At 39.6% G+C, this 16,044-nt stretch overlaps 1 protein-coding gene across 1 annotated transcript in view; it reads left to right on the forward strand.

Annotated features, from left to right (window-relative positions):
* Positions 1 to 8,110: 8,110 nt before the first annotated feature.
* Positions 8,111 to 16,044, forward strand: part of QTRT2 (queuine tRNA-ribosyltransferase accessory subunit 2) — a 26,451-nt gene continuing 18,517 nt past the window's right edge. Inside the window, exons 1-2 of the mRNA XM_007947840.2 lie at positions 8,111 to 8,340; positions 9,034 to 9,089. Coding sequence (XP_007946031.1) covers positions 8,141 to 8,340; positions 9,034 to 9,089 — 256 coding nt within the window. The 5' untranslated portion in view covers positions 8,111 to 8,140. The remainder of the gene's footprint in view (positions 8,341 to 9,033; positions 9,090 to 16,044) is intronic.

Consider the following 16,044-nt stretch of genomic DNA (forward strand, 5'->3'; position numbering starts at 1 on the left):
TATCTTCTGTGTCTGTGTTAATTGGTTTCCCTTTTCTTTGTTGAAGAGGGTCTGTGCAATCCTTCTGCCTAGTCCGCCATCTTGCCCCGCCTCCCTCTCTCTTAGTTTTTGGCCACTTAATTCCTGGGCCCTTAGCCTGGCCTCCACCCAGGTCGGGTAAATTTTACAAAGCTCAGAGGCACCCTGTTCCACCAGCAAACTTCCTGCCCAAAGGTGCTCTGCTCTCTTGCTTTGTGAGGGTGGCATGCCACTGTAGCTGCCTTGCTGCATGGGCCGGAAACCTACTGTGCCATCTCCTGCCTGTCCTGGCTCAGCTGCTGCCACTGTTTCTCTGCTGTGATTTCCCACTCTTTCCAGTGTTACAGCTCTGTCTGTCTCCTGGGTCTAGGAGGTTCTCAGTGTAGGTATACTCAACTCAAGTGCAAATGATTAAAGGACATGTTCTGCTCCTGCTCTTCTTGTTAGTAGTTAGGTCTCCTCTATACTGTTCGGAATGTGTCCTTTGAATGTTAGTGGGATGACAGAACTGACCGATTAATTAACTTATTAGAGTTCCATACACCTTATCTGCATAGTCCCACCCTATCATTTTATGGGAATCACAAAGACCACCGCTAGAAGGGCCATATTAAGTAATACACTGCACTGCAGTTGCATTGGGTAAATCTCCTGCAAAAGACCTCTAAAGTTTGTTTAAAAAAAACAACAATAATGATGTCACTTTCATGACTAAGGTATGTCTGACACAAGCCATCATCTTTTCAAATGCCTCACATGTGTGGGAAAGTTGAACAGTGAAAAAGGAAGACAAAAGAAGAATGGATGCATTCTAACTGTGGTTAGAAAAATATTTTATGGTGATATTGGCAAATATTTTAACACATGGCTTTATGCTTTTCCTCACTATGTTTTTTTTTTTGGTAACAAGTCAAATTAATGATGATTAGGATGAGACCCTTAAGAAGTTGCAAGTAGTAGGATGTGAGTACACGATATCAAAGTCCTGTACTGTGGAAAGAGCCAACTGGGTATTTCTCTCCAGCTGCCCTGGTGGATTGGATATGTTAAGCTATGGATTTTGAATTTCATCTTTAAAGTTATGGGAAATGATTAAAATATTGTATTACTGCAGAACCCATCTCTTCATCTAAGAATACGGGGGACAGTGTCCTATAGAGCTACCAAGACCAATGCTGACAGACGTTGAGTTAGGAATAAAGAAAACTCTTTTTTTTTTTTCTGTAGAGGAAAGTGTAGGAAGGGGAGATGTAAACAAATGCCTTTGAGATTCATAGGGTGATTAATCACATTTGGGGATCTTCTTTTAAAAGATGGAGACTTCTAGAACATACTCATTTATTTATTCCCACAAGGGTGGGACTGGAAAGCCCCTGAGAGGAAAATAAATCTTGGAAACCAAAAGGTAGACTTGAGGTATAGCTGCCTCAGCCTTACTTCCGAGGAGTGGCTGGTGGGTTTGAACCACCAGTCTTCTGGTTAGCAGTCACATACCTTAGGCACTATACCACCAGAGCTTTTTGAAAAATTATCTTACTCTTTAATTGAATGACTATTGTATTCTAGAATAGGAGTTCTGGAGGCGTAGTGCCTAAGGCATTTGACTGCTAACCAGAAGGCTGGTAGTTAAAACCCACCAGCCACTCCTGGAAGGAAGGTTGGGCAATCTACTTCCATAGTGATACTGCCTCAGAAACCCAAGGAAGGGTTGCTGTGAGTCGGATCCGTCTCGATGGCAGTAAGTTTTGTTTTGTTTTTGGTATTCTATAAGATATTCTAAAATTGAGATGTTAGAATGTGTCTTGTAACATGCTAGATTTGTTTTTACTTATAAGTATAATAATAATAATAATAACAGCACAGGCCTCAGGGCAAAGCTTGTCATAATCTTGCTAAACCTCAGATTCTTTATTTGTAAATAGCAGGGATGGTGAGGATTTTCCAGGTTGGAGTCTCTGGTAGTAGTAGTGGGTCTCTACAAACTATTTTCAATTTTTTCGAAAGTCTAGTGGAAATCATACATTAGCTGGGATGTTATGTGCAGGTTTACTAATGCATTGCAGTTTGTTGTTTTTACCTGAACTTGAATTAACTCAGCATGGAAAAGCAGATAATTTAATGTTCATCAGAAGCTTTGATTGCACTGGAAAAAATGAAAGTGTGGGCTTGATGGAGAGAAATAATATTTCAAATATTCTTTTATTCTCAAGTAAAAGACTTCTTACCTTTACATGATTTTAATTCAAAAAGTTATATAACTTATGTATGTACATTTTAAGTACGAACCTTGAACAGCTCATATGAAACAGAATTTCTGGAGAAGAGGAGAAACCAGTAAATTCTTGTCCCTCATGCTTTTTCAAATAGCTCACAGGCAATTCCATTTCTTCCATTGTCAGATGTGTATGAGGGTAGAAGATGCTTAAATTATTGCAGTATTTCATAACACTGGTGCATTAAATTTTCTTTAGTTCCTATTTATGCTTCAAAAACCTAGTGTTATATATTTGGTTGATTCCAATATTGAGTCAGAATCACTCATTCACACTCAATCACTGTCGTCAAGTTGAACCCGACTCATAACGTCCCCTCCTTGAGTTTCCAAGGTGTTATCACTACGGAAGAAGATTGCCCAACTTTCCTTCTGAGGAGTGGCTGGTGGGCTTGAACCACCAGCCTTCTGGTTAGCAGTCAAATGCCTTAGACACTATGCCACCAGAACAGGTGTTGATTCATTGACTTTAAAGCTTTAAAGTACATTTCTCCTCTTTGGTCCCCCAACCACACCCCACTTCAGTTCTCTGGAGCTTACTTAGATTGTCAAATGCAGTCTTTAGTTTTGCTATAAATGGATTCAGAGCTCTACTCAAAATATATTTTTATTATTTGAGATTAGTAAATTATGTGTATTATCCAACACATAGATAATGAACATGATTTGCTAAACTGATGACTCTTCTCTTATATTTATGTTTTCTAGAGTACATTGTTATTAGCCTGTTATTTATATAGTATTTTAAATTTATATTTTATTGTGGTAAAATAATATATAACATAAAATTTGTCATTTTGACCATTTTTAAGTATACAGTTCAGGGGCATTATTCACATTCACAGTGTTGTACAGCCATCACCACCATCTATTCCCAAAACTATTTTTATCATCCCAGACAGAAACTCTGTACCCATTAAGTAATAATTCCCTTTCTTCCCTCCCTCTAACCCCTGTAAGTCTAATCTACTTTCTGTCTCTATGAATTTGCTTAGTCTAGATATTTCACGTATGTGGAATCATATGGTATTTGTCCTTTTTGACTGACTTGTTTCATTTAGCATAATGTTTTTAAGGTTCATCTGTGTTGTAGCTTCATATATTAGAACTTCATTCCTATTTATGGCTGAATAATATTTCATTGTCTCTGTGTACCACAAGAGCTCTGCTGGTGCAGTGCCTAAGGCATGCACCTTTTTGAACCCAATAGCCACTTCGCAAGAGAGAGAAATGAGGCAATCTGCTTCTGTAAAGATTTATAGCCATGGAAAGCCTATGGGAAAGTTCTACTTTGTCTTACAGGATTGTTATGAGTCAGAAATGATTCTATGGCAGTAGGTTGGGGGGGTGGGATTTGTATGTACCACATTTTCCTCTTTATCCATTCATCTGTTGATGGACACTTGGGTTGTTTCTACCTTTGGTTATTGTGAATAGTGCTGCAGTGAACATTGTACATGTATCTCTTTCAATCTCTGCTTTCAGTTCTTTTGGGTGTGTTTTGGGAATTTCCCAGGGAGGTTAAAACTTCCTCCTGCGTAGGTAGAGGAGAGTCAGAAAAACTTCCCTGGAGGCGTAGGCAGTGACCAAAACCAAAATCCAAACAGCGCACTGTGTCAAGTCGAGTGCGACTCATAGTGACTCCTTGGGTTTCAAAAACGGTATTACTACGGAAGTAGACTGCCCAACTTTCCTTCCAAGGAGTGGCTGGTGGGTTTAAACTACCAGCCTTCTGGTTAGCAGTCAAATGCCTTAGGCACTAAGCCACCAGAGCTCCTGTAGTCAGTGACATATATTCAGAATAAGAACAAAGAGAATCAGGAGAGAAGGGATTTAAAAGATAAAAGAAAACAGGCTTACAAACATTGCTATTGGCTGGGATCGATCCAAGATGACTGCTAAACTCTCCCATTTTGCAGGGGTATTTATACCTGTGTTTGGGGAATTGGGGATGGGGGCTTTGTGACTGACTTCAGACTGGGTGGGGCCAGGGCTGATAGTGAGAGGTCCCCAGGCAGTGCCCTACAAGACCACCTGTGTATGCTCTGATAAGATGCTGGTGGTTAGCAAGCTTTATTGCCTAAAACTATTCTCAGGATGAGTTAATACCTTACAGGGAACATGGTTAATACCTGACAGGGCAGAGCAGAGGTATATGTGTCAGGGAGGGAGAGGGAAAAATGACTTGTACTTCTTATGAGCCCAGCTAAACAAAATTGAATCTGAGAGCCATTTTGGGGTGTTGCAGTTACTGACCATACAGGGTATATACCTAGGAGTGGAATTGCCAGGTCATATGGTAGCTCTGTTTTTTTTTGGGGGGGGTGGGGAACTACCAGTTTTCCACAGTGGCTACACCATTTTACATTCTCATCAGCAGTGCACGAGAGTTCCAGTTTCTCCACATCCTTACCAATAATTGTTATTGCCTGATTTTTTGATAATAGCCATCCCACTAGGTATGAAAAGAGCTTTGGTGGCGTAGTGGTTAAGGCATTTGGCTGCTAACCTAGTAACCACTCTGTGGAAGAGAGATGAGACAGCCTGCTTCCATAAAGATTTATAGCCTCCAACCCAGTGAAGTGGTATCTCACTGTGGTTTTGATTTGCATTTCGGTAATGACTAATGATGTTGAACATATTTTCATGTGCATATTAGCCATTTGTATACCTTCTTTGGAGAAATGCCTATTCAAGTTCTTTGCCGATGTTTTAATTGGGTTGTATTTTTGTTGTTGAGTTATAGAAGTTCTTCATGTAATCTGGATATTGAACCCTTGTCAGACATATGATATATAATGTTTTTTTGGTATAAACATTCTTCTCCTTTTAAAAGCTTTAAATTGTAACAGCAGGGTTGTTTGTTTGTTTTAATAGTATCGATATCATGCTTTTTTAAAACATAACTTTTTGTCCTTAACAGTCTTCACTTGTATGAAAACTGCATGAAGACTGTATGAAGTCATGTGAATGTTACATTGACATTTATTTTTATGACTCTATCTTTGTGTTTGGAAGGAAGGTTAGACAATCTACTTCCATAGTGATACCGCCTCAGAAACCCAAGAAGGGGTCGCTATGAGTCAGATGTGACTCGATAGCACATAACAACAGCAACAATCTTTGTGATAACTTGAAATAGCAAAGTTACAGTGATAGAAATTTCACCAGGATTTTCTCAAACACTTGTACTAGTTCTTTATTTTTTACTTTTTTTAAATATTTTATTGAAATATAATTTATGTACAGTGAAATACACAAAACTAAAGTGACATGGGTCAATGCATTTTTTTTTTTTTTTTCCCTCCTCTCCCCTCCCACCCCTGGCAACCAACAGAGAAAGTTTCCCTCCATATATAAACCTTTCCTTGACCCTCTGCAACAATGAACTAATAGTATATTTGACCTTTTGTGATTTACTTATTTCACTCAGCATAGTGTCCTCCAAGTTCATTTATGTATGTGATGTTTTGCAGACTCTACACTATTCTTTAGTGCTGCACCCACCAGCCACTCCTTGAAAGGAAGACTGGGCAATCTACTTCTGTAGAGAAACTGCCTAGGAAACCTAAGGAGGGGTCGCTATGAGTCGGCTTTGACTTGACAGCATGAGTTTGATTTTGGTTTTGGCATAGCATTCCATTGTGTGTATGTATCATAGTTTGGTCATCCACTCTTCTGTTGATGGGCATGTAGGTTGTTTCCATCTTTTTGCTATTGTGAATAGTGCTGCGATGAACATGGGTGTGTGTATATCTGTTCCTATCCTGGACTCTCACCTCTCTAAAATATATACCTAGTAATGGGATTGCTGGGTCAAATGGTATCTCCAATTCCAGCTTTCTAAGGAATCACCATACTGCTTTCCATAATAGTAGTATCACTTCACAGTCCCACCAGCAGTGTATGAGAGTCCCAATCTGTCCACATCCCCGCCAGCATTTATTTTCTGTCTTGTTGAACTTTGCCATCACTGCTGGGGTGAGATGGTATCTCATTGTTGTCAAACACTTATACTAGTTCTTATAAGTCATTTTAAACATGAACTCTTACTGAACCATACAGAAAATAGTTAATTATATTCCTAAAACCTAAAGACTACATTGGATATTTTATTTAAATGTAAGAATTTAACTAAAGGAACTATGGTGGTGCAGTGGTCAAGGCATTTGGCTGCTACCGAAAGGTGAGTGGTTTGAACCTACCAGCTACTGTATGAGAGAAAGATGAGGTGGTCTGCTTTCTATGGGTCATTTGTTCTTTGTCCAGTAGGTTGCTCTGAGTTGGAATTGACTCAGTGGTAATGCCCCCCCCCCTTTTTTTTAAATTTTAAAGTAATGTTCATTTTCCTCAGTGTTTAACTAATGATGAACCAAAACCAAACCCACTTGATTCTGACTCACAGCAACCACTATAGGGTTTCCAAGGCTGTAAATCTTTAGCAGAAATAGACTGCCTTGTCTTTCTCCCACAGAGTGGATGGTGGGTTTGAACCACCAGTCTTTTGGTTAACAGCCCAATGCCTTAACCACAGTGCTACCAGAGCTCCTTAACTAATGGTAGCATCTTATATAATGATTGACCTTCAGATGATTGTATACTATAATACTTAAGAGAGGACAAGATCTGAAGCTTGGGCCTCTCAGATAGCTGTGATAGTTTATCTACTAATAACACCAGGCCTGGCCTATTGATAAAAATTCTAGAGGGTAAGGTATTTGCTGTAGAGATGCAATGAATTATCATTCATTACTGATACATGTAGTGATATTTTGAGGGTGCTCTGGTGCACTGTGATTAAGCTATTGTGCTGCTAACCAAAAAGATCGGCAGTTCTAGCCCACCAGCTCCTGTATGGGAGAAAGTTGAGGCAGCCTGCTTCCATAAAGATTCAGCCTTGGAAACCCTATGGCAGTTGCTATGAGTTGGAATTGACTCAATAGCAGTGGGTTTGGTAGTGACATTTTGAGAAAATCCAACATGCATGCTTAAGCAATTTCCGTAATGTATGTGAAAAGTAAAATCCAGAATTTTGCTTCACGTAATAAAAACCAAAAGCTACAGCCAACAAAGTAATTGATACTTTTTTCTGAATTTTTTTTCCTGTTGTATCTATGAAAGTTAGAAGGCATACCTTTTTTTTTTTTTAAACAAATACTTTTTTCTTCAAATTATAAAAGTAATGCTGAGCTCCTGGAATACATGTATACTCTACACAGTTTCTTACCTCTGCTCAAACACAGTGTAAGAACAAATTAGGAAATAAAAAATCTCTCTTAATTCCTCCACTCAGAGACAATCTGTTTATTTTTATATATATATTCTTCCATATATTTTAATAAACAGCCAAATGCTGTTTTGGGGCCCACTTTCTTCTCTTAATAACATATTAGGAAAAGTTGCTAAATGTAGATAAGTATTCTCTTAAATTAGAGACAGAAAAAATGGATCAAATCAGTGTGGCCCAAACACTGACCTTTCTTGATGAACATTTTCAGGTACAGAATGAGCCTGAGGACCGGTGGCTTCGTGACTTTTTCCATGATTAGTGTTTCTCCTTCTTGTCTTTCTACTTCTTTGATTTTCTTCAGCTCAGACAAAAATGCTATAACTGAATTTAAATTTGGATGGTGTTGTTATCTTGCTCTATGACTTTAGGGAAGATATTTTATTTTTTCTATTCCTGATACCTAAAAAAAAATCAAAACATAGACTAGAAGTAGTGATAAATACACTATCCTTGACGTTTTAAATATGTTGCTTTCTTTGAAAACCTAGCCTTTAGATGTTGTGGAGCTCCTTCTAAATTTAATGCTCTTTTCTTTTCAGGACCTAGAACATTCCCTTAGGATGAAGTTGAGTCTTACCAAAGTGGTTAATGGCTGTCGCCTAGGAAAAATAAAAAACCTGGGTAAATCCAGAGACTGCACCATGGACATTCCAGGCTGCCTTCTGTACACCAAGACTGGCTCTGCCCCACACCTGACCCATCACACACTGCATAATATCCACAGGGTTCCTGCCATGGCTCAGCTTACACTGTCGTCACTGTAAGTGATCATTCAAGTGACCACTCTGGTAGCAGTTTCATTACTTTGATAAGGTGCAATAAAGAGAAAGACTAATTTTGCTAATATGTGTAAAATTTGTAGATTTGCAGAAGGAAATCAGAAGAGAGGTATTAGGTATCATACATCATCTGGATATAATCTGGACCACAGACCAGACCTATATTAGGGCTGCTTCAATTTTCCACCAAACCAAAGGTCCCATACTGCCTTCATTACAAGTGCTCACAGGGGTGACAGGACAGGAAATGCTCCATGAGAGCTAGCCTTGAGATCTAGGGGCTGTCTTTGTGAACCAGCCTCAAAGTTCTTCTGCCTGCTGCACATTTACTTGCCAGTAATAAGTTATGTAAACAAAACTAGTGGAACTAGATCATTTTGTGTAATATATACACTAATGTTATACTTATTAAAGAAGCCGCTATGTGATCAAATAACAGTGATTTTAAAAGGGCCAGGGAAGGAAGAAAATTCAAGTATTCTGATAGTTTCTCATCTCAAGAACCACTTGTAAGTTGAAAACCTTTACTCTGTCTGATAAACCCAATCTAGTTATTTGGAACTCTTGTTCAAGACTACGTTTATTGCCATATAACTTATTTGAATGAAGAAAAGATTCACACACACACACAAAATTGTTGTGCACAATGAGTCATTGTTATGTTTTGCTTACAGGGCAGAACATCATGAAGTCTTGGCAGAATATAAGGAAGGAGTTGGAAAGTTTATAGGTAAAAACTAGTTATTTTTATATGCCTTGTGATATATGAATTTATTGTACCAGGCAAGGAGCTCTGGTGGTGTAGTGGTTAAGACATTTGGCTACTAACCAAAAGGTCAGTGGTTTGAACTCAAGAGCTGCTCCATGGAAGAAACATGAGGCAGTTTGCTTCTGTAAAGATTTACAGCCTTGGAAACCCAATGGGGGTCACTATCAGTACAATTGACTCAATGGCAGTGAGTTTGGTTTAGGAGAACCAGGCATTGTAGTTTCAAAGGTGAATAGTTACCAATAACCGCTTTCCTGGCCTAGATGGGATAAAGAGAAGCAAGTAGTTATAGTAGAGCGGGGTCACTACTTGCTGGTCAGGGATATGTACACTTATCATGAAGGAATCCTGGTGGTGTAACAGTTAAGAGCTCAGCAGCTAACCCAAAGCTTGGCGGTTTGAGTCTACACAGTGGCTCTGTGGGATAACGACATGGTGATCTGCTACTGTAACAGTTACAGCATAGAAAACTCTATGGAGGCAGTTGTGCTCTATCACATGGAGTCTCTATGAGTTGAAATTGACTTAGTGACACCTAACAATAGCAACATCAGCATGTATCATGAGAGCCCAGAGTAGGGAGTACATAACCTGCTCTGGGGTACATGTTGAGGGGAGAAGGGGCAATAGCATTAAAGACAGAATTTTTAAGAGAGAAGGTGAGGGGGTGGGTCGTTAAGGTTATGTATCAACTTGGTTGGGCCTGGTTTTAAAAAGTGGCTGAGTAGCTGGATGTAATATTCCCTGTGATGAGACTGGTAATCAGCTCTATGGTGGAATCTACTGTGAGCAGCTGAGTAGCTGCCTTAGAGATGTGGTCAGCTCCCAGTATATAAGGAGAAGCTTTAGGCATGGTCTGGAGCTTTTGGTATGCTTGAACACTGCATGTAGCTGGGTCGTTCAGCTGACTGCCGTGTTGTCTGCCAATCTTGGAACTCTTAATGGACTTGAATCAATGGCCTGCCCTGTGGTTTGGTAATATCGGGACTGTGCCTTTTATCAACCTTGGGTTTGTCGGCCTCAGCAGCCAGCAGCTGCATAAGAGAAGAAAGCCTCCAGCTTCAGTTGGCCGAGAGCAAGAGGCAGAGCTGAAGCCCAAGGTCAAGGGGCTTTCACACAGACCCTAGAGCCTGGCACTTGGAACTCTGACTTCAAGCCTCCGAAACTGTAAGAGAATAAACTCCTGTTGTTTAAAGCCACCCATTTGTGGTATTTTCTGTTAGAGTGGCACTAGGTAACCAAAACAGGGAGCATCATAGTTGTCTTCAGGAAGAGTAGGAGTTAAGCAGGTGAAGAGATGGGAGCAGTGGGGGTGGGAGATAGATATGGGGCAGGCACTCCATGGACATAGTGAAGACTCAGGTAAGAAAAGACAGGGGCCATATGTGAGATGCAAAGCTGTCTCGTGCTTGGACATAAAACACATGGCAGAGTTTGAATAGTTTATGGATAGTTGTATTCTGGTATAGTAATACTTCTATTGTTCCAGGAGCTTTGGTAGCATAGTGCCTAAGGCACTTGACTGCTAACCAGAAGGTTGGCGGTTCAAACCCACTAGCCACTCCTTGGAAGGAAGGTTGGGCAATCTACTTCCATAGTGATATCGCCTGGGAAACCCAAGGAAGGGTCGCTGTGAGTTGGGCCGACTCTACAGCACATAAGAACAACAACAACAACATTGTTCCAGTAGTTGGATTTTATATGTAGATATTTGTGTCCATTTATTTATAGGAAAAGCTCATCAGTGACAGCTAGAGGACCATTTCTTCTGTAGACCACTTTTTCCTGAAGCTTCTCCCCAATATATATTGTTGTTGTTAGGTGCCTTTGAGTCGGCTTGACTAATAGTGATCCTATGTACAGCAGAATGAAACAGTGCCCAGTCCTGTGCCAGCCTCACAATCCTTGCTATATCTGAGCCCATCATGGCAGCCACTGTGCCAGTCCATCTCATTGAGCGTATTCCTCTTTTTCTTTGACCCTGTACTTTACCAAGCAGAATATCCTGCTCCAGGGAATGATCCTTTCTGACAACATGACCAAAGTAGGTCAGACAAAGTGTGGCCATTCTTGCTTCCAAGGAGCATTCTGGCTGTACTTCTTTTTTTTTTTAAGGGCAGGCTCTACTTCTCCCTTATTGCTATAACCCCAGCCACATAGTCAGGCTCAGAATAGAAGTTCACTACAGGCAGTCCTTTGGTTACAAACATCCAACTTTCTGACTTACATACATATAACCAATAACCCCTCTCCCAACTTAAAGCCTGTTATATTAAAAATTAGGTACATACAATGGTTTATAATAACAAACAGGCACTACTCTGTAATGTGTATCAAAACATTATTATTACTGTATTGTTAAAGATAGTTTAGTTGGCTGCACTTCTTCCAGGACAGATTTGTTAGTTCTTTTGGCAGTCCATGGTACTTACAGTATTCGTTGCCTACACCACAACTCAAAAGCATCAACTCTTCTTCAGTCTTCCTTATTCATTGTCCAGCTCTCACATGCATATGGGGTGATTGAAAATACCATAGCTTCGGTTAGGCACACCTTAGTCTTCAAAGAGGCATCTCTTCTTTACTCTTCAGCACTTGAAAGAGGTGTTTTGCAGCAGATTTGCCTGGTCTAATTTGTCTTCTGATGTCTTGACTGCTGTTTCCATTGGTGTTGATTGTGGAACCAAGTAATGTGAAATCTTTGACAACTTCAATCTTTTCTCCATTTATCATGATGCTTCTCATTGGTTGAGTTGTGAGGATTTCCATTTTCTTTATTTTGAGGTGTAACCCATGCTGCAGACTGTAGTCTTTAATCTTCATCAGTAAGTGCTTTAGTCATCCTCACTTTCAGCAAAGTTGTGTCGTCTGCATTTCGCAGGTTTTTAATGAGTCTTCCTCCAATCCTATGCCATGTTCTTCATATAGTCCAGCTTCTCGGATTATTTGCTCAGCATATAGATTGAATAAATATGGTGCAAGGATACAACCCTGACGCACTCCCTTCCTTATTTGAAACCATGCAGTATCCCCTTGTTCTGTTTGAAAGACAGCTTCCTGGTCTATGTACAGGTGCCTCATAAGCACAATTAAGTGTTCTGGAATTCCCATTATTCTCGGTGTTATCCACAGTTTGTCATGGTCCACACAATCAAATGCTTTGGCATAGTCAATAAAACACAAGTAAACATCTTTCTGGTATTCTTTGCTTTTAGACAAGATCCATCTGACATCAGCAATGATATCCTTCATTCCATGTCCTCTCCTGAATCCAGCTTGCATTTCTGGAAGTACTCTATCAATATACTGCTGCAACCATTTTTGAATTATCTTCATTAAGATTTTACTGGCATGTGATATTAATGACATTGTTTGATAATTTCCACATTTGGTGGGATCACCTTTCTTTGGAATGGGTACAAATACGGATCTCTTCCAGTGTAGCTGTCTTCTAAATTTCTTGGCATAAACAAGTGATTGCCTCCAGTGCAGCATCCATTTGTTGAAACATCTCAATGGGTAATTCCATCAGTTCCTGGAGCCTTGTTCTTTGGCAATTCCTTCAGTGCAGCTTCTACTTCTTTCTTCAGTACCATTGACTCTTGATCATATGCCACCTCCTGGAATGGATGAATTTTGACCAATTCTTTTTGGTACAGTGACTCAGTGTATTCCATACCGTCTTTTTTTGATGTTTCCTGCATCACTCAATATTTTGCCCATAGACTCTTCAGATATTGCAGCTCAAGGCTTGAAGTTTTTCTTTAGTTATTTCATCTTGAGAAATGCCAAGTGTGTTCCTCCCTTTTGGTTGTCTAATTCCAGGTCATTGCACATTTCATTATTATAATTGACTTTGTTTTCTCTAGCTGTTCTTTGAGATCTTCTGTTCAGCTCTTTTATCTCGTCATTTCTTCCATTTGCTTTAGCTACTCTCTGTTCAAGGGCAAGTTGCAGAGTCTCTTCTGATATCCACTTTGGTCTATTCTTCCTTTCCCGTCTTTATAATGACCTTTTGCTTTCTTCATGGATGATGTTCTTGATGTCATCCCACAATTCCTCTGTTTTATGGTTATTGGTGTTCAGTGCATCAAATCTGTTCTTTACATGGCCTCTAAATGCAGGAGGGATATAATTAAAGTCCTATTTTGGCTCTCATGGACTTGTTTTAATTGTCTTCAGCTTCAACTTGAATTTGCATATGAGTAGTTGATAGTCTGTTCCACAGTCAACTCCTGTCCTTGTTTTGGCTAAAGATACTGAGCTTTTCCTTTGCCTCTTTCCATAGATGTAGTCTATGTGGACTTCACCAGATGTAGTATTCTACATCTGGTGAAGTCCACATGTATAGCCACCATTTATGTTGTTGAAAAAAGGTATTTGCAATGAATAAGTCATTGGTCGTGCAAAATTCTATCATGTGATCTCTAGTGTTATTTCTATCATCAAGGCCATATTTTCGAACTACCAGTGATTCTTCTTTGTTTCCAATTTTTGCATTCTAGTCACCAGTAATAATCAACACATCTTGATTGCATGTTGGTCAATTTCAGACTGTTGAAGTTGGTAAAAGTCTTCAATTTCCTCATCTTTTGCTTTGGTGATTGGTACGTAAATTTGAATAATAGTAATATTAACTGGTCTTCCTTGTTGTTGTTGTTGTTATTTGCCATTGAGTCGGACCCGACTCATAGTGACCCCTCCTTGGGATTCCGAGGCAGTATCACTACGGAAGTAGATTGCCCCATCTTCCTTCCAAGGAGTGGCTGGTGAGTTTGAACCGCCAGCCTTCTGGTTAGCAGTCAAGTGCCTTAGGCACTATGCTACCAGAGCTCCTTCCTTGTAGGCGTATGGATATTATCCTATCTCTGACAGCACTGTACTCCAGTATAGATCTTGAAACATTCTTTGTGATGATGAATATCACATCATTCCTTTTCAATTTGTCATTCCTGGCATAGTAGATCATAATGGTTTTCTAATTCAGAATGGCCAAAACCAGTTCATTTTAGCTCAGTAATGCCTAGGATATCAATCTTCATGCATTCTATTTCATTTTTGACCACTTCCAGTTTTCCTAGATTCATACTTTACACATTCCTTGTTCTGATTATTAATGTCATACTTTACACATTCCTTGTTCTGATTATTAATGGATGTTTGTAGCTGTTTTTTCTCATTTTGAGTCATACCACATCAGCAAATTGAGGTCCTGAAAGCTTTACTCTGTCTATATCATTAAGGTTGGCTGTAGTCCGAGGAGGCAGCTCTTCCCTAGTAGTATTTTGAGTGCCTTCCAACCTGAGGGGTTCATATTCTGGCACTATATTGGACAGTGTTTTAGCACTATATAAAGTTTTTCAGTAATATATCTGACAGTGTTTCACTACTTTTCATAAGGTATTCACTGGCCAGTTGTTTGAGAAGTGGATAGCCCCTTCCTTCTTCTGAGTCTGTCTTAATCTGGAAACTCTGCTGAAACCTCTCCACTGTATGTGACCCTGCTGGTATTTGAAATACTGGTGTCATAGCCTTCAGCTTCACAGCAACATGCAAGCCACCACAGTACCACAAACTGACAGATGAGTGATGGTCCCCAGTATCTAGGATTCACTTAATGAATGAAAATCCTGGTTCCAATCGTTTTGTAGTCCTATGCTTCTGAGAGAAACTGCATAGTGACTTGTTGGTTTTCACATGGCCCTGTATTTCAGTAGAGGAATTATATAATAGAATTTTTTTTTTTTTTTTGTCTGAGGCCAATTTTATTAGATAACTTTAAAGAATATTGTGGTGGTTAAGTTTGTGTGTCAGCTTGGCTGGGCCTGGTTGAGTGCCTGGGCAGCTAGATGTAGTATTCTTCATGATGAGACTGGTAATCAACTCTGTAGTGGAATCTACTGGGAGCAGCTGAGTAGCTGGCTTTGGGTATGTTATCTGCTTCTCATATATAAGAAACAGCTTTGGGAATGGTCTCTAACTTATGGCATGCTTGGACCCTACACGTAGTGTCATTGTTCAGCAGCCTGCCATGCTCTGCAGATCTTGGAACTTACGATGGACTTGAATTAATGGCTTTTCATGTGGTTTGGTAACATTGGGACTGTGCATTTTATTTGTCAGCCTTGGGCTTGTTAACCTCAGCAGCCAGTAGCTGTCTGAGTGAAGAGATGCTTCTAGCTTCAGTGGACTGGGAGCAAGAGGCAGAGCTGGACCCCAAGGTTGAGCAGCTTTTACACAGCCCCTGGAGCCTGGCACTTTGAACTCAGACTTCTAGCCTCCTGAACTGTAAGAGAATAAACTCCTGTTTGTTCCATCCCATTTGTGGTATATTCTTATCAGAGCGGCACTGGGAAACCAGAACAAATATAAACATACAACTAAGTGAAAATAACTACTATACACTTTCTAGAGATAATTATAATAATTGAAATTGTGGAAAATAAGGTAGAGAACTAAACAGAGTTTTTTTTTAACTTTATTTTTTTAAGTCTCAGTGAAATAATCCTGCTGAAAAAAAATTTTTTAATAGAAAATGCAGGGTAGCATACAAAATTTAACCACATCTATTTTATGAAACAAGTAGCTCTGGTGGTGTCTTGTTTAAGGCATTGATCTGCTGACCAAAAGATTGGTGGTTCGAAACTGCAGGCTGCTTTGTGGGAGAAAGATGAGACAATCTGCTTCCTTAAACATTTACTGCCTTTGAAACCCTATGTGGCAGTTCTAGTCTGTCCTATAGGGTCTCCATGAGTCAGAATCAACTTGATGGCAGTGGGTTTTTTTCTCTTTTTTTGGGTATTACTAGAATTGTTTGTATTTTTGTTTTCTGAACGATTGCCTTTTTGACTGAAAAAACTAATAAACTATGTCATCTTGCATCAATCAACCTTACAGAGAATGAGATCCATTTATA

Source organism: Orycteropus afer, unplaced genomic scaffold (assembly GCF_000298275.1).
Source record: "Orycteropus afer afer isolate SDZICR_OR568_19922 unplaced genomic scaffold, OryAfe1.0 scaffold00195, whole genome shotgun sequence".
NCBI classification, from domain to species: Eukaryota; Metazoa; Chordata; class Mammalia; order Tubulidentata; family Orycteropodidae; genus Orycteropus; species Orycteropus afer.